General features: G+C 36.3%; 3 protein-coding genes across 3 annotated transcripts in view; 1 reads left to right on the plus strand and 2 right to left on the minus strand.

Moving 5' to 3' along the window:
* Positions 1 to 1,352: 1,352 nt before the first annotated feature.
* Positions 1,353 to 2,899, minus strand: brk1 (BRICK1 subunit of SCAR/WAVE actin nucleating complex). The gene is made up of 3 exons (XM_008408718.3): positions 2,699 to 2,899; positions 1,919 to 2,001; positions 1,353 to 1,836 (listed from the first exon to the last, which is right to left on the minus strand). Exons 1-3 carry the CDS (start codon positions 2,814 to 2,816, stop codon positions 1,810 to 1,812), a joined length of 228 nt encoding a protein of 75 aa, XP_008406940.1. The 5' UTR covers positions 2,817 to 2,899; the 3' UTR covers positions 1,353 to 1,809.
* A 1,263-nt stretch (positions 2,900 to 4,162) lies between these two features.
* gpx1a (glutathione peroxidase 1a) lies at positions 4,163 to 5,549 on the minus strand. The gene is made up of 2 exons (XM_008408719.3): positions 5,241 to 5,549; positions 4,163 to 4,883 (listed from the first exon to the last, which is right to left on the minus strand). The coding sequence occupies exons 1-2, from the start codon at positions 5,463 to 5,465 to the stop codon at positions 4,533 to 4,535; spliced, it is 576 nt and encodes a 191-aa protein (XP_008406941.2). The 5' UTR covers positions 5,466 to 5,549; the 3' UTR covers positions 4,163 to 4,532.
* Positions 5,550 to 8,567: 3,018 nt separating this feature from the next.
* tex264b (testis expressed 264, ER-phagy receptor b) overlaps positions 8,568 to 25,030 on the plus strand; it is a 49,041-nt gene continuing 32,578 nt past the window's right edge. The window contains exons 1-2 of the mRNA XM_008408720.3: positions 8,568 to 9,080; positions 16,412 to 16,633. Coding sequence (XP_008406942.1) covers positions 8,823 to 9,080; positions 16,412 to 16,633 — 480 coding nt within the window. The 5' untranslated portion in view covers positions 8,568 to 8,822. The remainder of the gene's footprint in view (positions 9,081 to 16,411; positions 16,634 to 25,030) is intronic.

The raw sequence follows: 25,030 nt of genomic DNA on the forward strand, positions 1-25,030 counted from the left end.
AAACCGGATTTACATGTTTCATTCCGAGTCAAGCGACTTTGTTCCAGTGGGTTGCGCTTTGGATTTTGCCTGCAAGTCAAAACTGCGGGAAAAGTATACGTGAACACGGCGCCATTTTGCGAGAGCCTTACTATTATGCAATATTTACAGAAGAATGTTTGTGACCTTTTATAGCCACCGAATTTTACAATGTTCATGGGTACCTTTATTAAGAATGTTACTGCCGCATATATATATATATATATATATATATATATATATATATATATATTCTATGGAATGTGGTCTAACCAAACCAGTTAGACCCATCAACTGAATGAAAGGCTTAAACTGTGTTTTATTTTCATTAGTGAATCATTTTCTCTACTTTTACCTCTAGATGATACTACTTTTTAAAAAAAGTTCAATTACATAATTTACACATTAAGTAATACACAGTAAGCCCAACAGAATAAACCTTCATAGAGACAAGTAAGGTAGTGAACAAAGACATCTGGAATGATGTACACAACTGATGTTTCACACATTCACACCGCCAGGTGGACATATGGTAGTCCAAGACAAGAAGTGTTAAATTTAGACCTTTTTTTTAGTTTTCACTAACAAAATAAAAGATTTCCCAAGCACAAGGTTCTTGTACAGAATCTGATGTTTGTGTGGAATAAATCTATTTCCTAAAATCCCCATTGCTGTAGATTAGTACTGTTCAGTACTGACCTGTTATAAAGTGAAATTGTCAAGATAGTCAATGTATTGTAATACCAGATAAGAAAAAGTATTTGATTAATTTGTTATTCACAAATTGAATGTTTGTTTCACCACCTTCTTATGTGTCTGGAATAAAGATATCATGTTTTTAATAATAGGAGGGTTTTTTTCCCAAATAAATGAATACAGTTTTCACACAAAGTGTTTTCTTAAATATGTGTAAAGTATAAAACAAAAAACTTTCACCATTGTATGTATTTAGAATTTTCAAACTAGTGTATCAAAGATAGTCCACAGCTTAGCTGTGTGCTAAACAGGAAAGCGACTAATAAATGCTGACTTCAGAATCAGCAACCATCCTGTGAAGTTCAAGTTGAATGCACTTATTAATGGATCTAAACTCTGTATGTGGTAGCTATCTGTACTGTGCTGTAGCATTAGAGCACTAGTCATATAAATGGTTAATGCTGCAAATCATTTGTCGAATATAACTGAATGCTTTGTTCAACTGTGCATCTTTTAAGAGTTGTAGATGATGCCCACTTCGGACTGTTTTATCCATTTGAGTTCTCCAAAAGTCTCCTTGATGAATTTCACATATTTATGTTTAAGCTGTATATGGCTAAACAGAGATGAAACATAACAACTGTTCATAATTTATTACAGTCTTTAAAGTTTCATCAACACTAAACAGTTAATGTACAGGCAGGTTTTCAATTAAGGTGACTACACAATTACTTGTTCAACTTGGCACACAAGAATGTTCCCCTTTTTTTTCCCCCATTCATTTCTGATTTGGGTAATGACACTGTACACATAATGCTTACAGCGAAAAACATCACTAAGCCCCAAGATCTGTTGAAACCAATACTTAATTGACCTTAATTTTTTAAACAAATAATGATGTTTGTGTCAAACAGACTCATATATTGTATACAAATGTGTCATGAGATAAAAACAACACAAACTTTCAGCAATATAAAAAATGGTCCACATGATCCCCCAATAAGGATGGTGGAGTCCAGCACATTTAGTCCAAAACGCTTCAGGGTGGAGGGTGGGGAAGTAGTTTGAAGATGTTAGGAATTCCCATGATGAGATCTAGGTCAGGGTCTCTCCTTTGGTCACCTGTATCAAGAAACAGTTTAGTTTAATGGTTAGATCACTTGGAGTCAGCCAAGCATAAAGTCCATCTGATTCCTATACTTACTCTTGCCTCTATGTATTCAATCCTTCTCTCCAACGCTGTTAGCTTTTCGTTGAGGGTGGCCAGACGAGACCGACAAGACATATCTGTAAGGGTTTTAATGAAATACGACGTTAGGGTTATTATTATGCTTAAGATGCAGACATCTGTCTGTCAATTTTAATGTTATCACAATCCTGTTCATTTACAAAGCATAATCCCCAAGAGCTGCTGTCCTGCATGTTTAGAGGTGTTCATGTTCCCACAAAGATGATTAAAGGGTGGATTAAACTCCTCTATTTGTCATCAAGTGTCCTTACTATATCCAAACATCACTAAGCCCAATGCAAAATGCAGGACAGGACATCTAGACTTAAGTTGTTTAGTCTTCATAATATATTTATCTGGAATAAGTTGTGCACGTAACACGATTTCTAGACTAAAACGACCTGTTATTGTAATTTGTACAGCTCCAGCCATCAGCTGTTCGCTCAGTAAACACGGCCGACTAAACCTGTAGAACCTGTTTAGAAAACATTGCGCTGTTACGCTACCCTACCTGCGTAATTTTTAAATTAAATTTCTTCTTAACCTTATGTAGATAGTATTTTATCTACCAAATTTGCTTTAAAATGTCCAAAGAAAACAGGAAGCTGGAAGCTAACAGCTAGCTGGGAGTGGCCAGCATCAACATGATTGCTAGCAGAAGCTACATAGCTAGCTCAACTAGCCAACCTGATCTTTTCAATCAAATTTTATACTCTAGGATGTTCACATTCAAGACTTCGTTAGCTGAAATCTTACCAAACGAGTTGAGGAAGTCAGCAATTTTCTTAATGCTGCTAGTAATCACTTCTATGTACTCTCGATTTGCCCAATCTTGATGAATCTCTCTCTGTACGGGATCTTCCTGGCCAGCCATGTTGGATGATGAGATGCAGCAGCTCCGCGGAGCCTTCAAGCAGGAAGCATCGATCAGACGGCTGTCCCTTACTACTAATGTCGGCACACAACAGCGAGAAGAGTTTAAATCAATGGGGAATGTTTCACCGAACCCAAACAGGGGATTAAGTCAGAATTCATCACGCTTATCTCGTATTTTATTAGTTTTCACTAAAGGAAGTAAGGAACAAATGACCTTACTCATTTAAATTTGGACATTTTATGGCCGACGCTGGCCTTCTTAATTTACGCATTTTCATTTGAACAAAAACCTCAGAGCAAGGATTTTCTATAGTATGACTATAACCACATACCGTCTGTTGTTGTTTATAACGTGCCTGCCACTTTATTAGGCACATCCAGAAAAGGATCAAGTGTAAAACACATGAACATACCATTACTCAAATTCAACATTCAGCCAGATATTGGAAACACTTCATACATTTTTGACCTTATTAAATATGCCAGAAATGGTTACATTCAACAAACTAGTTTTGAGATTATTTCAGCTTTGTGACCTGGGTTATCAGAAAGTCACCTATTTATAAAGCTATTTAAATAACTTCCTCAGTGTTCTTCATTGCTGATCAACATGAAAATACTGTAACTCTAGATAGGAACTCCATGTCATTTCAAGGTAATCCTTATAATTTAATATGTAACTATAGTCACTGACATCTCTGTGCTCATTTTGATACTAGATATGAAATGTTGGCTTACGCATTTGTGAGTAATGGATCTAGTTGGGCCTTTGTAGAACGGTATAGCATTTGTGTATGACGATTAAATTTATTCCTACATTTATTGGAACCTGAATTCATAAATTCTGCTTTTGTGAAACAGTCCTTGAATTTGTTTACTGTTGTACAGGAAGCACCTAATTTATGAGTTAATAGATTCATAAGAAAGTCATAAGAATTTCTATAATTTTGTCCAGAAGAATAAGTCAGAACTGAGAGAAGGGCAGTAGCCCTTCTGAAATTAGGACATAAAGCTTCACCCTAAATTCAATTACACAATTTGTACTCTGTGCAGAAGGCAGATCAGAATCCAACGCAGGAACTTCTTGCGCTTTTTTTTTTTTTTTTGGTGTATTTCAACTGCATTTATTCTTATTTTACTATATAGTTTTTGCTTTGTTGATAAATGTCTCTTGGTTTTCTTCCGGTTGCTCTTCAGCCCTTTGCACAACTTGTTTTTAATGCGATTTTCAAATAAATTAATGTCAGAACTCAATTTACGGCTCTATCTAGGGTGTAAATAATTTACACATCACTTTTTTGTGCACATAAATTATCTACAGTTATATATAAAATGCATTCAGTCTTTTTGTTTAAATTGTATTTTATTCAAATAATAATTAAAAAAAATGCTCACATGAAACATGCACATTTTCTCTTTTCCCCAAATAGACATTGTAGTATAGACTGTGGTAAAGTCAGACATTTACATCTGCATCAGAAACTTCCTACACAAAATGGTTTCCAGGAGCCTCTTCATTAAGTAAATGGGTTCAAGAACCAAGAGTATACCACTGAAAATATCACAATCTTTGAAATATGTTTTGGTTAAGCTGTTAGCTGGGAAAGCTAGATAAGATTCCCCAAATAAGTGTGTCTGCTGATAAGACTTTCTAAGAGGCAGAGGTCACAGCCAATATTTTCAACAACCCAGCCGTCGAGTGTCGTAGCCCATTTTACTTAATCCTCTTCAGCAACTCTTTAATGTCGCCCTCGAGATCACTGGTGAGAAAATTTCTGCTGTAGCGCTTGTGTGGCTCACCGTCGGCACCAATCAGGAACTTCTCAAAGTTCCAGGAGATGTCACTCCTGCACACAGGGCTCCAGATGATGAACTTTGGGTCGTTCATGAGAGACACAGCATTATCGCTGGGGACTGGAAGTTTCTCCTTCAGATAGACAAACAGGGGGTGGGCGTCACTGCCATTCACATCCACCTTTTCAAGGAGCTGAAAGTTTGGTTCAAAGCCATTCCCTGGACGGACGTGCTTCAGGGATCTCAGGATTTCATCGTTCCTTGAGTTCTCCTGTTATGCATAAACATCAACATAATTATAGATGCATTGAAATGCAATAGGGAAAACTGAGTAGCGGTTCTGTGTGCATTAAAAAGTAAGAGTAATAAAAGCAATTCAATAAATAGGTTGCCTCATAATGTAATTAGGTGAATTTTGGAAGCTTGTGGAAGCCATTTTAATTATAGGATACACTGATCTGAAAAATTCAACTTATAGTGGGTAAGACCTTCTGATAAGACATAGAAAACAGAGGGTATAATAATGGATGGATTCTTTTTGTGCACTTGACTGGCTTAAAAAAAAACTTTTTGAATGCAGGGTTTTTAAATGAATATTGAAATTAATTTACAAAAACGGAACCCTTACCTGATGTCCAAACTGATTGCAGGGCACACCCAGGATAACGAGTCCCTCGGCGGAGAAGCGAGAGTGAAGCTCGTTCATCTGCGTGTAGTCCCTGACTGTTGTTCCTCAGAGGGACGCGACATTCTCAATGAGAACAACTTTCCCCTTCAGTGAGGAGAAACTGAAGGATTCGCCGGACAACAGCTTTGCTGTCAGGTCGTAGAACCTCTTAATATTCCCAGCCATTTTTGCGACTTCGTAAAAGTTGGATAGGGGTGTAGTGAACTTTCCTGTCTCCTGTCAACACGTCTTAATCGACTCCACCCCGCGCTTTAACCTCTTACACCCTAAGGTGTATAAATAAATTTCCGCCTGACAAAAACACACAAAAGTAAATCACTTATAGCCTCACAGCTATTAGATTTAATAAGAAACTTTTGGTACCTCTGTAAAGGTAAGATGTCATAGAATGGTTTTCTGGTGTCAGCACCATTGTAGCTTTGACCCTGCCTGAAATATTAGGGACAAAATACAAAATATTTTGCATTTTTTTGAACCTCGCCAAAATTTTCTTTGAAATAAACATTGAAAACACTACCAAAATAGTATTTGTAACACAAAAAAGTAGTACAGACTTTTAAATCTAAATGTTGTGTAAAAGTATACCAAATTTGGACTCAATCAGATGAATCATATTTATTTTAGAATGGTATTAGTGAGAAATTTCTTAGGCGGAGAGGCCATTTTGGCACATTTATCCAAAATGTCACCAAACTGTGCCAAATGTGTTTTTTACATCAATACTGGGGGTTTGTTAAAATTAAATAGCTTATTACCATCTAATGACACTTTCTACATATAATATAACCATTGGTCATGACATTTACCCCATTTATATGCAAAATGTACCATTATGCACAGTGTAATATGTATAATAATGATGATGTGAAAGCTCTTTCTTTGACTCCAAATAGAAAACTTTTATTGAAACAAGATAAAACAGTCAAAAATACTTTTTGAATAATTTAAAAGAGCAAATAAACAATTTTGAAAATCCACCACCACCATCACCACCAAAAAAATGGACATCTTACCTCAAAGAAGGTGAAGAATCATGAGAGGTGGGGGGAGGTTCAGCTCCACCTGAGCTTGATGGTTCGGCTTCCACTTGACTATAAATAAAAATAAAGTATTTGAAGAATTAGAGGTTTATTACAAAGTAATGAACCAAAGTAAACATGAAATCCTTACTAGTAAAATAAAACATATTTTAGTAAAACATAAGTAAACAAATAACCACATGGTTTTACTTCCTGCCGTTATTACAAGCATATAATCACTGAAATTAATAAATAAATAGAACCAAAACATCAAATATTTTGTGTGAAATTGCGGGGGGAAACTTACACATCACCGAGATCAAGTCTGTCAGCTGTGTCCGGCTCTTCCTCTTCCTCCTCGTCCGAATCCCACCAGCTATCAGAAGATTTAGCTCCACTCGTAGCAAATCGGAAAACCGTTGTTGTTCAAAAGCCTTCAAAAGCCTCTAAATCGTCCAGTTTCTGCTGCTATGATCGATTTATCATAAAAAAATCAAAACTGAACTCACGGAACCGAGATAACTCCACGTGCTCAGACTCCCGTGTACCACACGTGCTTATGCACGGAGAGCGCACCGAGAGCACCCCGAGAACGCATAAATTACGCACACATTTAGATCGGGTTCCGAAAAATACCTCATGATTTTGCGTAGCCGACATCTTGTGCCATACTCTGAGAGTCTTTCCACTCTCATGTGAAGCCATAAAATGGCCGTGATGATCAGCTGATCGGGGGTTTTCCGGGCAGTTGCGTAATCGCCCGAGGACCTTTAAATCTCATCAGCTGTTTTTAAATAGCTCTAAAATCTTAACATTTGGGCAAAACCTTTATGCGGAATAGTTTTGAAAGATTAAAGCTTCTTTTAGCGGATAATAATAAAAAAAAAAATTTAAAGGCACACGGAGCCTTTGTTTACAGAGCGAGTCGAGGTCACGTGGCAGCTGGAACCCTCGGAGGGTCCGTCGGGCTTAACAGGTTAAAAGAGGCGGGGCTACTACGTGAAGACGTTGTTCCACTGGGGACCTTGAATCAAATATATGGAAGCCCATTTCCGCCATGAAAGAAAAAAATAAAAGACCAACAGGAAGTCATAATTTCGACTTTTAAAGTCATAATTATGAGATTCATAGTCATAATGACTTTGAAAGTCATAATTATGACTTTGAATCTCATAATTATGACTTTGAATCCCATAATTATGACTTTGAAAGTCAAAATTATGACTTTCTATCTCAAAATTATGACTTTGAAAGTCGAAATTATGTCATAATTATGACTTTGAAAGTCGAAATTATGACTTTGAATCTCATAATTATGACTTTGAAAGTCGAAATTATGGCTTTGAATCTCATAATTATGACCTTGAAAGTCGAAATTATGACTTTAAATCTCATAATTATGACTTTGAAAGACGAAATTATGACTTTCTGTTGGTCTTTTATTTTGTCTTTCATGGCGGAAATGGGCTTCCATGCAAATAGGCTCACCTGGAAGTTTGATTTCAGAAATACCAAACTAATACACTAAAGTTTTTTCAACATGCCTAGTTAAAAACAAATTAAAACGCATTTTAAAAAAATGTAAAGAATATATTACTTACCAAAACCACAACAATAAATACGTAACAAAACAAATGCAATATTTATTTATTTTTTCTCAAAGTACCAGTACCATTTGAACTAACCTTCAAAATTTTGACATACCCACATTCCCAGAGGTCCATTTGTCCATTTATTTCATACCCAACTTTTTCAGGTAAGAAACACCCAAAACTATTTTTTAATGACAACATAGCAATGTATATATAAATGCAATCAAACATCTTTGAATATACGTTTTACCAGTAGCTGTCATATTTGATAATGAACTGTGGGTGCCTCAGCACCTTCAAATTTCCAAGCTGAAAGTCCCATTTTGGGGAACATTGTTTTTCATTTTCCAACTTTAACCTTATAAAATCCAAGTACAAATTGGACACACATTACTCTACAATCTACTTTTTAATATATCTCTTTTTCAGGTTAATTAGCAGTAGATAAATCAGTGTCTAACGTTTATTATTAATATAAGAAATTATTTGTGCAAGATATTTAAAGGTATAAGAAGGTCCCATAAAATTGAAAATGTCATATGTTATGAACATATTATTTTACAATCAAATGTTAGGTAAATCAGCAGCATTTTTATTTATTTTTTTGCTGCAGTAACAAACTCTCCCCCCCTCCCCAGCAGCAAGGACTGTTTCCGTTTCAAGATTTGAAACTGCCACCTCCTTCACCCCTTGTAATCGGCCTTAATGGTACTTTCCAGGAAGTCCTGTGCAATGTGTAATCCAGTGTTTTCTCGGGTCTTTGTGCACAAATATACGTTGTGTAAACGACGTATTTGGTTTTTGTAAAACGACCAAACACTTTGTGACACATGGCAGCTTCTTCACAGAAAAAACAAATAGCTTAGAGTTCGGCAGCAGCTGAATAGCGGTACCTGCTCTTCGGAGTTATCATGCCAGACTGCTTCTGTCTGTGCGCGGTCCTACTGGGTCTCCTCATTTTAACATTAGCAGGTTGTATATTTTACTCAGGACTCCTAGCGGATATCACTGTGAAAACTTGCTGTCCTGCCTTTAATAAGCTGACTTTCGCCTATAAATTCAAAGAAGGCGCATATAAAGACAGCGGGGAACTTTTAAAGGAGGCTCGCTGCATTGGACTTGGACTCGGACTCCCATGTCTTGGAGTGTTTTATGAAGACCCTAAAAAGGTAAACATTATTTTTCCAAATTCTTTACAAAAATATGCTGAATAAATGCAGAATATATTTTTTTATATAGATAATATTGTGCAATGAAGTGTAAGGGGAGGACATAGATTAGGACATAATTAGTTCACTACTTGGCCACTAGATGGCGATAATGCCATTCTTTACGAAAATAATCCCTCAACTAATTTAACGATTTAAATATTGTGATATTCTGTAGTTTCTTCACTATTTCTTCTCACATTTGATATATAAACCGAAAAAAAGATGTATAAAAAACATTTTTAAGACTTAATTAATTTTTATTCATAATTTATTTGCCAAAACTGGATATAAAGTTGTGGATTTAATATAGCAAATGATAATGTGAAAATATTTAATATTTGAAATGTTTTAAGATTATAATGCTGTTATTGAGGTTTTTATCAACTGGGAATCAGGTTAAGTAACTCATAGCTTATGGTTTATATGTGCATTTCTTAATTCATTTTGGATATCATTCTGAACGTCACAGGTAAAGCTTTATTATTGTCTATGATTACTTATTTTTTTATATTTTCTTTTTTTTGCAAAATTATCTGAGTAGAAAAACAAAAATGGAAAACGCTATAAGGCTGGAATTTTCTTTTTCTGTTTTATCATCACTTTACATATTGTTTGGCTGTAGTGTGTCTTATGTATTTAGCTGTCATAAAATGTTGCCTAAAATTTCATAATTGGAAATGTACTCTTAAATCACGCTGTATTTCATTGGAAGAAAAGTTACAGTCTATTTTACTGGATGATTCTTTCAGCAGTAACAGCATGGAGTGAGTCGGGCACAAACAAAAAAAAAAAAAGGCTGATGTGAGATCCATGGGTTACATCTAAGTGGCATATATGCTACCACTGTTGTTTAATTTTACATGTATTTTTCAATGAGTAAAGCAACTTTTCAGGTTTGTTTTGCTGAATATATACCCTTACAACAAGACGGCACACTAATCCTATTAACCCTGGGTTTTTGCAGTAACATTCTGACAGTTAATTTGGATATAGCATCATTATTTCTCTAAAGAAACTGAACTAGAGTCGTGCTGCAGGAAGCCTGTGTCAAAAATGGGAGCTATTTCATAAAATTAACCAGCAGTTAAGAGGCCAAAGAATATTCCTAAATATTTTAATTCCAAGAAGATTATGTCAAACTTTGAATACTTTTAAGTTTTGTAAAATAAGATGCCTATTTTATTAATTTAATTTTTTTCAGATTGAAGCTTTTGTTATCACCTGAACCGATGTTGAACATGATATGCAAGTGATTGTCCGACCCATAGCTCTATGTTGCCACCAGCTATATTGAAATGATATCGTATGTAATTTTATGGTAATAGGCTCAAATAATGGAGATTATATTATTACAGACACACTTTGAATGAAGCGGTTAGAATTGCCATTGCATAATAGATTTGCATAGCAATTAGGAAATCATTGAATTGCAGCTAATATCATCTTAAGAGTTTAAAAATGCAATAAAATCCCAACATTATGCATCTTTGCCAGTCTTTGTTATCTTGGACAGTTTTATGAGAATCACCAAACATATTTAAGCTGGAATTTAATCCTTTAATTCTCAGTTTCTAGTTTTATGTATATAATGTTGGCTTTTAATTTGTAAATCTTCCACTCTTAATGAATTAGAAGTTATGCAAAAGGAACATTTCATTACAGATATGTAAAAGTAAATGCACTGTATAGAAAATAAAAAATGAACATGCCAATGTTTTTCCCAGCAAATATGTCTGATGGGGTTGAGATAAAGCCTATGCTATATTTAATAACCAAACTAATTCACAAAGAAATATAATTTCTTTATATGGGTAAGTATATGTGTAATAAAATGGAATGACAAAGAAACTTATTAATCCTCTGAAGACCAGAAACACACACAGTGAGTTTATTTATTTGTATTTTTATGGCTGGAGAATTGTTTGAAAATATTGGGCATGGAATAACCGTCCCAGCCAACTTAACTTTTCAAACATACAGATGTCATTGACAGCACATTTATATCTAAACCTCTGAATGTTCGTATGATTAATTTAATGCCGCTGTATAATATGACTAATATAATTGTTTATTATTATTTTAAGTATGGAATAGGCTGTATATTGTAGTAATTACAAGTTATTTTATGAAAGCATTTCTTTATTCTATGATGTTGTTTGTATCATATATAGTTTTGAGTCTAACACTGCAAAAATAGTTCAGTACAATTAGTAGAATATCATGGGAGGTTATGAAAACCTTGTTGCTCCATCCAGCCCTGAAGGCTGTAGAATAGTGATGTTTTGGATCATGGTGTTTTATAAATATTGTAAACTTCTGAAAAGCCATAACTCTTTGGATTTCTGCCTCCATGGCCATTTACCACCAAGCTAACACCAAGAGTCAAATTTGTAAGTGGGAACATTATCACCGTCTCTGAACATAGAAAGGCACAGTTCATATCATTGAAGGAAGGTTAAATGGATAATTTCATAGAGACATTCTGGACAATGTAAAACTGAAACAAAAATAGACTTTTCAGCAAGACAGTGGCACTACAGACAACCGTGGACACTCCTATTTATTGCTTCCAAAAGACTAACAACTGCTAGAATGACTTGAATCCAATTGAAAATCATTGAAAGTCTTTGAAAATCATTGTCTATCAGAGAGCATAGAAGAAGCCCTTAAGACTTACTTGAACCAAAGACGATTTGTGAGAAGGAATGACTCAAATCATACTTGAGTGATTTATGTGATTAGTTTCTCCATGAAGAAGACATTGACATAGCTGAAATTGTTATTCCCAGAAAATATTTTTTCTACAAAGTATTTAAAAAATGTCAATAGCTCTATTTAATACCTATTGCTCTGTCATTGCACTTTACCACACATAATGTATGGGTTAAATTGTTTAAATTTCTTCCTATGTTTGGATCACATTGGAATGGGACTCATTCAGAAATAACTTTCCAAATTAACGTCATTCATGTTGTAATGGTCAGACAGAAACATAATGAAACCCTGAAAATCATCAAGCCCGAGGCCTTTTATGGTTGAGGTTGACCTGTTCTGTTAAGAGTACGGGGGAAAAAAACAAAACAAAAAAAACATTTCACAGTGAGACTAAAAAGTCATGAGTCAACTAGAACCTTGGTTATATTCACACAGCAAATTGTTTGTCAAATATGTGAAAAACATTTTTTTTTCATTGCTAACTGTTAGTGCAGAATTGATGACACTGCCAAAACTTTCCATAGCAACCTGATGGAATGTAACCAGAGTTTAGAGATGAGCTCTTCCCAGCTCTGCTTCAAAACGCCTTTGTTATGCTCTTCCTCTTTATTTTTTATTTTTTCCCCTTTCCCCAAGCTTGCAATTAGAGCAGTGGGTCCTGTTTCCTCTGCACGGTCACAGCCAAGTCTTGATCTAAGTTGGAATAATTGTCATAATGATCTCGGCTCATTAGCGTCTGAGCCTCGGGATGCCATTCAGTGGCCGCACTGCCAGCCCCGGAGAGAGTGCCCTCACACAGGAGCACTGGTATTTGGTGCCTAAACAGGCAGATGCCGTCCGCTGATATTTGCTGCAGGAAGCTCTTGTAAAAAGTGTAGCTGAAAGAGGATACGCATATGTGTGTCCCTCATGCTCAGTTCTCTCACTTTTACCTCATTTAATCACTTCCTCTGGAAAAACAAAATACCTCGATGAGAACTTGATTTGGTTCTAAGATGGTTGCCATGGATACAGGGCTTGAACAGCTCCGTTTTATTCCTTCAAACACCCAGCTTCACATTCTGGGCTCCACTCACTAAAGCTTCTCCAATCAGCCTCTTCACAGCTTCAAAGCCAGAACGGGTTTCTGGGATCCAGTATGTGCACTTCAACTCTGCCTTTAAGCCTCGAAGTTTGAATCCAGCTGTTAGAGGAAACGGTTTGTCCAAGAGTAGTCTAGGAACATTAAGCACAAATATTCTACACAATAGATGCCTTATTTCACTATGTGAAGGAATCTTGTATTGAACGATTTTATTAAAGACGGTAGCTCGAAAGTATTTATGGTACAGTAACATATCCAGCGAAAGTATTCACACCCTGTAACTCCTGAGACATATGTAATTTACCAGTTTGATGCTATGAAGCTTACCGTGCTGTAAACAGTTATCCCCCTCTGCAAAGAGAGTAGTTCTAAACCAATCAAGGTGGCTGTTAATATTAATGGAGTATTCGGAAGCGTGGCCGACATAGACTGAATGACTGTTCACTTCCTTTGCTGCCATTTCTAAACTACAGGCAGAAAAAGTATGTCATTGTTCTCAACGCCTCCTGTACGCTTAGTTGAAATTCAGCCAAACAATACTCTCATACAGCTAAATAAAACCCAGTGCACCCAATTCCTACAGTTAAATGTTTTACTTAAACAATCAGTTTAAATCCTCTGCCATTTTTCCATCTACTTCACAGTTATGCACTATCTGTGTTGATATCACACATTGAACATGAATTACAATGTGATAAAAAAAAAAAAATCAACAACAAGGTGCATTTTAATGTTTAATGGTGGCCACATTGGTAAAAAAAAAAAAAATCATGATCAAAAAGTTTACAATTTTTAGAGTTTTAATCTCCTCCTCTAATTTCCTGTAGCAACTAGCTATGGTGCATCAGAGGACTGTTAGCTGTTCCCTTTCAGTGGTGCCCAAAGTCGGTCCTCGAGGGCCGGCATCCTGAAGACCATTTCTCTCCCTGGTTTAACGAACCTGTATCCAATGATGGCTCATTAGAAGGCCTAAGAAGAACTTTGTCATGCTGAGGAGGTTGTTACAACCACTAGGGAGAGAACTAAAACGTGCAGGATGCCAGCCCACGACGACCGACTTTGGGCACCCCTGCTTTAGATAGACAATAGCCTCACGTTTGAAATGTAAAAAGTGCCTTCATTGACAAATAATGCACTTGGTTCACTATTTTGAGGCGTTAGTAAATAGTGTAATTAGAGGCGATCATTTACACAGCTGTTAATCATCCCTCCATATTGAGACTAGAAGAATGCAAGCTGTGTGAGCTGCCACTACAGATGCACTGTCTATTAGCGTTTTGCATGTCATTTCTGGACCATAGTTGTTATGAACAAAATTAGAAAAGGCTGCAAACAATAAAGGAAGGCGATATACAAAAGCGGATTTCTAAATGGTGCACTGCATGCAACACCATGAAGTTTTATTTATTCATGGAGGAATTTGTGACATCAGTGAAAACACATCAGAAAAAAAATCTAACAATACCAGATGAAAGCAATGGCTAGATCATACTGGAATACTTGCTATTCCTTTTCAGTGCTTAAAGCCAGCGTTTGTAGATTCTGGGAGATAGATTGAGTGAATAAGAAGAGATGACAAGTGGAAAAGCTGCAGATTGACAAATGCGGTTGCCCATCTTCAGGGACCAATGTTCATGTCACATCGTGATGAAAGCTGTGGGGATGGCAGCGAGACGAGGGGCTGCTCAGGAAATGCTTGTCAGTCTTTGGGGCGACTGATGAAATCTCTTCTATACTTGTTCTTTCAGGAAGTTATTTTAAAACATTTAAGACCGTAGCTCTACAGAATCTGAGTGCATAAGAAACGCTTTGTATGCTCGCAAAGAGACTTTAAGCAGTTTTTTTTCTGTTTCCTGTTGCCTCAGCAATGGCTGTTCTGCTTCTACGCAACTGAGACCAAAGACGACATGATTCCTAGGGTTACATTTTAACATTGTTCTTCATATACGAGCCATCAATGGCTCGTATATGAAGAACGAGCCATTGAAAACCCCCCCAAAGCATCAAACTGGTGCCAAAATACGAGCAGTTTGAGGAGCAAAACAAAGACTGAACTGCTGTGAGTTGTCAGGTGTACAGAGATTGTTTATTGCACTTGCTACCATTAGATGGGTTTTCCTCTTAAAGTTATTTCTTGAATAGTTTGGTTGGGCTGGAAAATGTGTAATGGGACCAAGTTAGGTAATTCCACCACATTTATTAAATAACTTTCTAATTTTGCTTCTCTTCTTGCAGTAGAGGACAATCTTGCTGGTCCCTGAAGTATTCATTTGGAGTGTTTGCCTTGTTCTGTTTTTTATGCATGCCACTCTCTTTCAAAGTAGGAAAAGGAACAGGAACTGCTTTTCTGACAATTTCCTCTAATAGTGCTCAAATAAATAAAACTTCTACTACTTAGAAGTCTGGATGGTAGCTAAATATCTTTAATATCTTTTTTTCTTTTTTTGTCTAATTTGACTCAAACTCTTGCTTTTCCTAAAATCTTTCTTTAACATTAAGTTTGTACAGTTTTTGTCCATAAAATCAGATTCTTTGGAGATTTTGTTGAAACTTATTGTTTCTATTGTATATCAGTTCAAATGATCAAGGATAGATTTCAGTTGTTATTTTTCACCATTAGTCATGTCAGGTGTTACGTTGGACCTTTGCAGAAGTAGGTAGCAACTAGTATAAAAATGGAAAATGTGTGGGTAAAATAAGTACAGTTTATGATGAAACAGCCTGTAGGCTGATCTATCCCAGCAATGACATGAATAAGTTATTTTCCTTCATTGTGGTGAATCTTTGGACCACTCTTTATTATATTGTGTCAGTCGAGTGTGTGTGCTTTGCAGGCATTTACTCCTGCAAAGCTTTCTTTATGTCCTGCAGCAGAATTGAGTTGAAGTCTGGACTTAAAGTTTAACTCCTTTATTCTTTTCATTTTCAGTCATAATGTTATTATTGCTTTAGATTTCGGTATCTTTGTACCATGACATCCATTTTTCAGCCAAGCTCAGATGGCCTTACATGTGATGCTTTTGAATACTGTACAGAGGAGTTCATGGTCAGATGAATGACTGCCAGGAGGTTCAGTGGCTGTGAAACCCAAAACATCACAACCACCAACATGGTTGACTGTTTCTATGGAGTGTTTCTCTGACATGGTGTTTGCTTTTTCCCCGGCGTGAATTATGGTGGATTAAGTCAAATTTAACTTTACAAATCTAAGTCATGCTGCCATGTTTCTTTTTTTTTATAGAAAAAAGGTTTTCCACTTGCAACATTTCCAAACAAAGCATGCCTGTTTGTTTGCTTCTGTTTTAATTCCACATTCATGAACGTGATGAAGATGTCAAAAAAAGAAAAAAGATATTTTTGGCCCAAAAACAGACTCAATCATTGATTAAAAATACTCCTCACCACATTCTTCTAGACTTGTCGTATTTAGGTGTTCCTAATCAATGTTTATTAACAACAGTGATATTATTTTTAATCTCTTTCCCCATAGATATCTGCTCCACTTTGCCGCTACGCGGTTGGCTGTATTCTGAGTGAGGGCGAAAACAAAGTTGATGAGGAACTTCTGAAGCAATGCAAGTCATCAGGGTTTAGTGTCTTCTCCTTCCCCCAAGTCACCCACGTGATTTCTACCTCATTCCGTCACACGGCGCTTTTTTCTACGTACTTCAGAGTGAGACGAGTCTACCCACAGCTGGAGCGCTACATCAAGGTACGCAGAGTTTAGACGCCTACAATAATTTTCATCATTTTATGAGGGTTTGCATGAAAAGCAATGTTCAATTAATAATACTAAAAAAAACACATTTAATTTGTTTGTTTAATTTTTCCAGAAATAAGATAAATGGTACTCTGAACATACATTTACATTTAAGAAATGTTTTGATTAGAACTTGGCATTTGCCTATTGTAAACAGACAAAAAAATTAAATGTAACAAAACATGAAAAATTTGAATCAGCTTTATTTTGTAAGGTTAGTAAACAAAGAAGGAATTTGACTTCTGTTTCACTTTATTTTTAATGAAGACATTTTAAATGAATATAAATGTAACAAAAGGGAAAAGAAGATGATTTTTTTTTGTAAATATGTGTACATACACTGTTTTTTCACATAATTGTAAACTTTAATTTAATATTGTTTCACCTCATTCCGTCACGCAGTGCTTTTTTTCTACGTACTTCAGAGAAAAAAAACAATTCAGTGGAAAAAAACAACTTTGTTTTTTCACAAAATTGTAAACTTTAACTGTACAAGACAGTACAAAAGAACAAGAAGAAGGAAGTAATCTAAGTGGCTTGGTTTTGTTAAAAACTAGATAGTTAGCAGGAACTTTTAAAAAGTACATTTTTCCAAGTATTCTTTTCTTGTATCAGTCTTTAAAGGGTGGATTTTAAATGCCATAATATTTTCCTTTTGTAAATGTTAAAAAGGAAAAACTGCATGTTCTGTCTTCTTTGTGGTTATTTTTAAAAGAAAAGGAACGATTTGCTAGAATGAATCACTGAAACCCTGAGCAAGCCTTGCTTCTACCAATGCAAGCAAATAATCAATATTTAACCTCAGACCCCCTCATGCATGAGTAAGTCTTTCAAAGTTTTTTTTTTTTTTTCTGTTGAGAGTTTTGGCACATGAAAACTTTTCATTACTCATTCTTTTTTTTTGCAACATCCTGTGGAGGTTCGGAGGCTTGTGTTAGGAAGACATTTATAGCAGATAAAAAGACGGAGATGTGGTGTGATCCTGAACAAATTAGGGAAAGGAGGAAAAACAACAGTAGGAGTGCTTTATGAATAATGTGTCTAAGGGATGTTAAGAAAGTGAGTCACTGTGATGAGCAGAGGACTCGGTGAATATGGTGAAACAGGGAAGTGTGCTGTAACAGGTGGCGTCGCCGTAGGCAGTCTCAGTCGCTGTACGACTGCTGAGGGGAGGAAAATGTTTGCGTGACCCGTTTGTGGCTGGTTCTGCCATCTGCTTGGAAGCTGTTTAGACCTGGCTTTTCTCCAGTGGCACTTAGCCTGCACGAAAGGTCAGCTTATAGCTAGCCCAATATAATCTGAAGCTCTATTACATTTCCCTTCCCCCCCCCCTTTAGGTATTTAAACACTCGCTTATTTCACTGTTTTTACTTTATTTAAAGTTTTCTACTCTTGTTAAGAGAGTATAAAAAGATAGATTAAAATCACAAGTAGGATCTGGTATGAAAAATGATGTTGCCCAGCTCTAATATACGTATATATTATAATGTATAATATACTAAGCAGGGCTCCTGAGGTTGTGACGATGTCTGTCTGATATCCACCAAATGAGCACAAGCTTTCAAAATTGTTGTTTTAAAACATTTTCAGTAGCTTTAAATTATTAAGAGATCGTGCTCAGATGTTCATCTGTGCTATAATTTTCTCACATATTTCCTATTGCATAATTGTTTGGGCTCAAACATTGCTATCTAAACACTAGATGTATTTCATCTCTGCATAAATCAGCTCTGAAAATCATGAATAAAAAGCCCATTTATTTGCCATCACTGTTTAATTTGAAAAAGATCAATTTTGCTTAACATTGATAAATCCATGCACCTGTGTAAATACAAATTCTATAGAAATATAAATTCTCTCTAAAGCAAATCATTTGCATTCTGTTTTGAAATCATATCAAGCTGCACTATTTCCATCCAAATAAAATTGTATTTAATTTCTTTTTTTCTTTCTTTCTAATGATGTGTCCTTTTTGTTCTCAAAAATTGGATTTCACAAGCTGACGGCAGCCCGAACGATTTGCAACAAGAATTTTGCTTAACTCAGCTGTGATGCCGTTATCAACTTCCAAGGCAAATTGAATAGTTCAAACAAGGGACATTTCAGATGTCTTTTATGTTCTCAGTACTGATTGTAACCGTTCCACAGAATATGATGCATCCTTTCAAGGATTTCTTTATTGGACACTGACATTACATCGAACCTATTGGTTTGAAAAATCAACATTATATATTTTAGAAGTTTAAGGGATCACTTGTAAAAATAAAAATCAAAAATTAAAAAATTACGATATTTAAATTTGATCAGTTATTGAAATGATAAATCCTTTAGATGACAAGATTTAGAGGAAATATCATAGCTATGGATTACTAATAGAAGCAGATTAATGAGAAAAGTTCTCTGTTTTTTTTTTTCTTTCTTTTTACTGTGAATAAATATTCTGTTGATGGCTCAACATATCCCAAATGAGGAGACCTTTTCAATAAGCTCATTAGCATTTAGCATGCCTAGCTTGTCATGGCGAAATTATTTCTGTCTGTTGCACTTTGAATGGCTGCCCTGTGGCCAGGCCTGATATTTGCCTTGTCAGACCATCGATTGGCCCCGATGTTTTTTCTTCTGTGCCTTGGCTCTTTAGTCTTGGGTGAGACCACAGAAGTGTTGGCATCTTGAGATTTTATTTTTTAGCATAGTGGCCAGGCCTGCAGATGGAGATGGGTGGTAAAGAGGGGGGATAATATTGCTGACATTCACAGAGATCTAAAGTTTGTGAAAGGCAGATGATGGAACATTTGTTTGCTTGGGGCCACTCAAGTTTCTGGCTAGCACAGAGGTCATGTGCTGAATGTGAAGCAAGGTTTTCTTTGCTCAGTGGAATTGTTTTTAGAAACTGGCCCTGATTAAACTCTGCATAAAGTCTTCTGTTGCGTAAGAGAGGGATTCAAGGGTTCGTCTTTAGACTCGCGATGCTTTCTGTCAGATTCCGTCATCCTGTTATTTAAATGGGTGACATGGATGCGAAGAAGAGCAGAGATGCAGGTCCACAGGGTTTGTTAAACATGCCGACTTTTAGCTAACTGTGACGTCCATTCAGAAAGGTCAGAAAAGGTTGTTGAGTTTACATACTTGAAAATGTCACGAAGGCAGCTTCCTGCTGGAAAATGCAGAAGGGTAGCTAAATTGTGTAGAACGGTTGCTTACTAGATGGGAAAGTTACACATTTACATGTTTGAGGCCTTGTTTAGATTTTTTAAATGCTTTCTGTATTTAATATCATGAGTTTCACTCTGAACTCTTACACTGACAGAAAGCTACTGATATTCTTTCTATTTTCTTTTATCCTCCCATTTCTGCTGCATTGCAGTACCGAACTAACTAAAATGTAGACAAGGGTCATGAAAGTTCATCCTACATATCAGAAAATGTGAAATTAATTTGACCAATAACTATCAGGCTGTTTGAGAACTTTTATAGAACAATGAAGGTTTAATTCCCTGACAGTGAATTCAATGACATCATTGTCATTGAATAGACAATGATGTCTATTCAAGTGGACATCATTGTCTACTTGAATAGACAATGATGTCTGGAAAAATAAAACTATACTGACACAGTAGAACACTTTGATTCCCACACTCTTGATCTCAATAAACATGCACTATTCACAGCTAAAAGACATAAAAGTCTAAGCATTTTAAAGGGTCAAACATGACAGAGCTTGATGTTCTGCAAAATCTTCTTAATTTCTTGACATTTAGATCTACTGTATGTAACATATTTTTAAAACACTCATAAAGCTGTCAAAATGAGAAAGTCTTTTACCTGTTACCTGTTTCTCCTTCTTTCTTGTTTTTAGCTGTTTGTTCAGCTCTTCCTTTTCTTTATCAGTGCCCACAAACACACACCACATATTTTGTTATATCACACCCCAAAACTAAAATCTAATTGAAAACATTTGAACCATTATTTTTCTCAAGAATAAAAAAAATGAAGAAAATCACTGTTTGATGCACTACCATAAATTTGGGTAGTGTTTTGGTGTTTTAACCATCTTTCTATCCTCTTTCACAGGTGGTCTTTATATTTATCTGACATAAATTTCTTCCTTGTTTCTTTTTCTCTCGTTCTCAGTCCTCCCTTTCTGCAGCACAGTGTCTTTGCTTATTTTAACTTCCTTTTTTTGGACTGGCAAGAAATTGGAGTACTTAGAGAAAACCCTTTCAAGCACAGGGAATGCATACAAACTGAAAACAGAAAAGCGCTGCTGGGAATTTGAACCAGAGGCTTTTTTCTTATGAAACAACTATACAGATTAAGTAATAAAAATATATGGAATAGTTCTTGCATATGTTTATACTCGTACTCAAGCTGAACTAAAAACTCTAAAGATAATTGCTTAACTAATGTTTGTAAAAATGTTTAACTGCCTCCTCAATTTATTGTTCAAGTGCTGGTGGTGAAATGGGAACATGAACTGGGGAGAACTGCAAAACGGAGGCAGTGCCACAAAGACAACAACAATTTGACACAATTTCGTTAAATCAGACTCCCTTCCTGTGTGTGGATTTATTTTTAACCAATTATCCACATTAACTTCAATTCAATGGGCATCTTTTGATCAAGTGTGTTGCATCACGACCCTGCAAGCCAACTCTTCCCTCAGGAGCTTCTGCAGAGTTTGCCTGTTAAATGTTCAAACATGACTTTCATCCAACAGCAGCTGGGAATCTACTGTTGATGTTAAATGTCACATCTACATATGATTGATCTGATTTAAACTTTATTCGCTGTTGCTCTGTCGCGATGAATTAAGATCAGGCAGCGGGGTGTGAGTGCAGTTTTCTGAGGGTTGGTTATTTTTAGATTTGTGACAAACAGTTTTGTGCCTGTGGCCGGCCTATCAGTTTGTTAAGGAGCAGCAAATGGAGCAATACTAAAAGGACATATGCTGTTGGGTTTTGATGCTATGAGTCTGTAATTGTGCGTTGTAAAAAGTTTGACCTGCTTGCGATGTGGACGCTTGTATCACAGCAAACGACTGAAGCCGATAAACAATACGATCAAGCTGGACTAACCTAATAGAAATGAGAAAAACTGAGCTTTCAGCACATATGTGGAGTCTTTGGAGCTTATGGCATTGGGAAGAGGATAATATCACAATCTGTTTTTAAAAAGAAGTAGGGATGCTCAATTAGATTAAAAAAATGGTTGAAATAAGATGATCATTGCTGCATTAAAAGTTCACCAGTTATTGGCAGGAATATGACTTAAATTCTGGGCATATAATGAAGTCTTTCTTATTTCCATTGGGAGCAGAGCTGATCAGCTCCCAGGAAAAGAAATGGCCCTCCTGAACTGGCTGCTTTGCAAAGGTCAGCCAACATCCATCTGTGAATACTGAACTTTGAATGGGATAGGGTGAACTTTACTTCAGTTGATTTTAGAAGCAAGAATTGGTTGCACAAGTTTGAATTTATTGTTTTTGTTTTTTTCTCTTATTCATACATGGTCATAATGTCTTACATGCACCATTCTACTGGTAAATAGTAGCCCCCATTTAAGGTGGTTTGTTTTCATCACAGTACAAACATTTTCCACTAGATTCAGGTTGGAGCAGTGGTTCTGAACCTTTTTTGAGGTACCGAACCCCCCAGTTGCATATGCGCATTCACCGAACCCTTCTTATTCCACCCCCCCCCCGACTCACAAAATACTTTGTGGTATTCTGATTTAGTAATGTAATTATATTAACTGTGTAACCACCCCCACACCACTAGAGGCAGTAGCAACCCCGAAAAGGAGCAGATTTAGACTATAGAATTTGGTAAAAACTGTGAGCTTTGCTGAAGTAATTAAAGACACAAGTTCAAATCCATGCTGAGAGTGGAGCTCCTTCAGTCAGTACTCCTCTGCAGCACTGATTGGCTAAGCAATGTAACGTGATCCTCTGCAGCAAGTGATGGCAAAGCGGCGCGTCATCACGACTTTACACAAGTGTGTCTTTACCTCCGCGGCTGAGGCTTCGCCGAACCCCTGAGACCGACTCATCGAACCCCTGGGGTTCGATCGAACCCAGGTTAAGAACCACTGGGTTGGAGGAATTTCCAAAAGTAACTTTGACGTTGATTTGTCACGCCCGACGAACAATGTTTGAGTTCAAAATATCTACCTCTTGATTGGAGGTGAAATGGAAAAACTGCAAGATTTTCCTCTTTCCTCATTATTTAATTAAAGTTGTGCAACCCACAAGCGTCGCTTTCAGCAACTTTCAGCATTATTCTACCAGCACAGTGACTGACAGCTGGTACGGTGTTCTTCAGTTTACAAGCCTTATCCCCTCTCCATCAAACATACGTCATGTTATTTCAGCCAAACAGTTCATTCTTTGTCTCCTCTGACCATACAGCTTTTCTCCAGTAGGTATTTGGCTTTTGGTATCCTGCAAATTTCAGCTGAGCTTGAAGGTGTCCATTTAGGATCAGGAGTTGTACACCCTCTATTCACCTTTCCTCCCCTCCCTATTTCCTGTCCATGTACTGTTCAATAAAGGCAACTAAAGCCTAAAAAAGGGACGGCCATTTACTGAAATCTTAGTTTCACTAAATGAGAGAATTTTCTATAAATATAAATTGCGAATTAAATTCTCATTAAAGAAATCACTCCACTTTGAGTTATACAAACGTTTCAAATCATTCACCAAAAGTCTAACATTAATACAGCATTCACGCTGACGATGACTGAATGTAAATATTGGATATAAATGACTGTTTTTGGCATCCGGAGCTGAAACGTCTGGTGTTTTTGGATGATTCACTGAACCAAAATCCAAACATCTTTTACAGATTGTAAAATTTAATGCTCTGATGGGGCAACATTCTTTTTAAGTGAAAATACTAAACACCATCTGTGATTACGGCTCTACTGTAGAAGTAACCCACACAAACACATCGCTGCTATTTGTCGGTGTCTTTTATGTGGATAGCTATGCAAATGAAATAAATTTACTTAAGTGTCCTCTTGAGGGATTTTCTAAAAAGTAATTCAAGAAGCAATTTTAAATCGTTCAAGTATGAGTCTGACAACAGGTTGAGGCCATCTAACCAAGGTGTGGGGTTTTATTAGTGAATGAAATAAAGAAAATGAAAAAGATAAAAAAAAAAAGGGGGGAGCTTAAGACTTAAGAACAGCTCTGTTCTGTTCAGTGACTTCAGACAGTCCTTGGTCATTTGTCAAGGTTGAATAAATTTTTGCAAAGACTGTCACCGCTTGACTGACACCTGGATTGTTCCTCCTGGCAGCAACTACAGCCTCTTATCCTGCTCCAGACTCTTTCAGCCATTATTTTTCTTCACTGTTATGAAATGAAACGAAGACTGTAATTGGGTTGTAGAGATACCGCGTTCCATAATTCTGTGCTTTATGAGGAGCTATCAGACTCTGAACAGGCCATTGTACTGTTGGAGAATCACTATTGTCATACTGCTGCTCTGACATTTAAAATGAGCACAGAACAAAGCAAAAATGATGAGCTAATAGCGCTAATATCAGGGATGTAGAGTGAAGCGTAAAGTTGAAAAGTAAATAAAGACAAAGTGAGCAGTGAAAGGAAGCAGGGACATGTGCCTCTGATGGAGCAGTGTCTCGCTAAGCTAACAGTTCACTCTTAATAAAACGCAACTCTAATGAAACTGTCAAATGTCACTAATTACTCATTCTGTCTTACAGTTGAATGCATGCACTTTCATTGCAGTGCATCTTGTGCTGCGCTTTAAGTATTTAAGCTGGAAAAAATGAAGCAGTGTAGGAAGTTTAATAGACACCTCAAAGTTACAGGATTTTAGCAATTCAGTTCAGATAGTGCTATGTTGTTTACTGTGAATTAATCTCACACAGTGTTTCATTTCAAGTGTTTATTTCTGTAATATTTGATTGCAGCTAAAGGCGTTATTAGGATCGCTCAGCGTTGTTGATTTAGCTCAGGTCAGAAAGAGTTGAATTTTCAAACGATAGCGGCTTTATGAGTAGTCTTTTAATAGACTAATAATATGCTGTACTAATTATGCTAGGACTTGTTTAAAAAAATGGATTCATTTTTAAGAATAAATGTGTGCAATCTTTGCAGCTGAAATGAATGACTGAGAAAAACCTACAAGTTAGGACTGGTGAAAAAAGCATTTTCCTAAACCAGAGAATAACGATATTTTTCATAAATAAAAAAAAGTAATTCAGAAAGGGGGCTTATAGGACAACTGCTAAACAGTCCAGTCTTTTTTTTCTCACTAGTCCGGGTAAGACACTTCTGACATCTCTGGTCCAGGAGTGTGACAGTTGCAGTTTCTATTAATATGT

Source organism: Poecilia reticulata, chromosome 5, assembly GCF_904066995.2.
Source record: "Poecilia reticulata chromosome 5, P_reticulata-male-v2, whole genome shotgun sequence".
Lineage (NCBI taxonomy): Eukaryota > Metazoa > Chordata > Actinopteri > Cyprinodontiformes > Poeciliidae > Poecilia > Poecilia reticulata.

Excerpts from the sequence above, each read along its gene's own strand:
- brk1 (XM_008408718.3), bottom strand. The coding sequence starts at position 2,816 with ATGGCTGGCCAGGAAGATCCCGTACAGAGAGAGATTCATCAAGATTGG. Across the intron at positions 2,002-2,698 it reads TGACTTCCTCAACTCGTTTG|ATATGTCTTGTCGGTCTCGT; the intron begins GTAAGATTTCAG and ends AAACCCTTACAG. Across the intron at positions 1,837-1,918 it reads TTGAATACATAGAGGCAAGA|GTGACCAAAGGAGAGACCCT; the intron begins GTAAGTATAGGA and ends TTCTTGATACAG.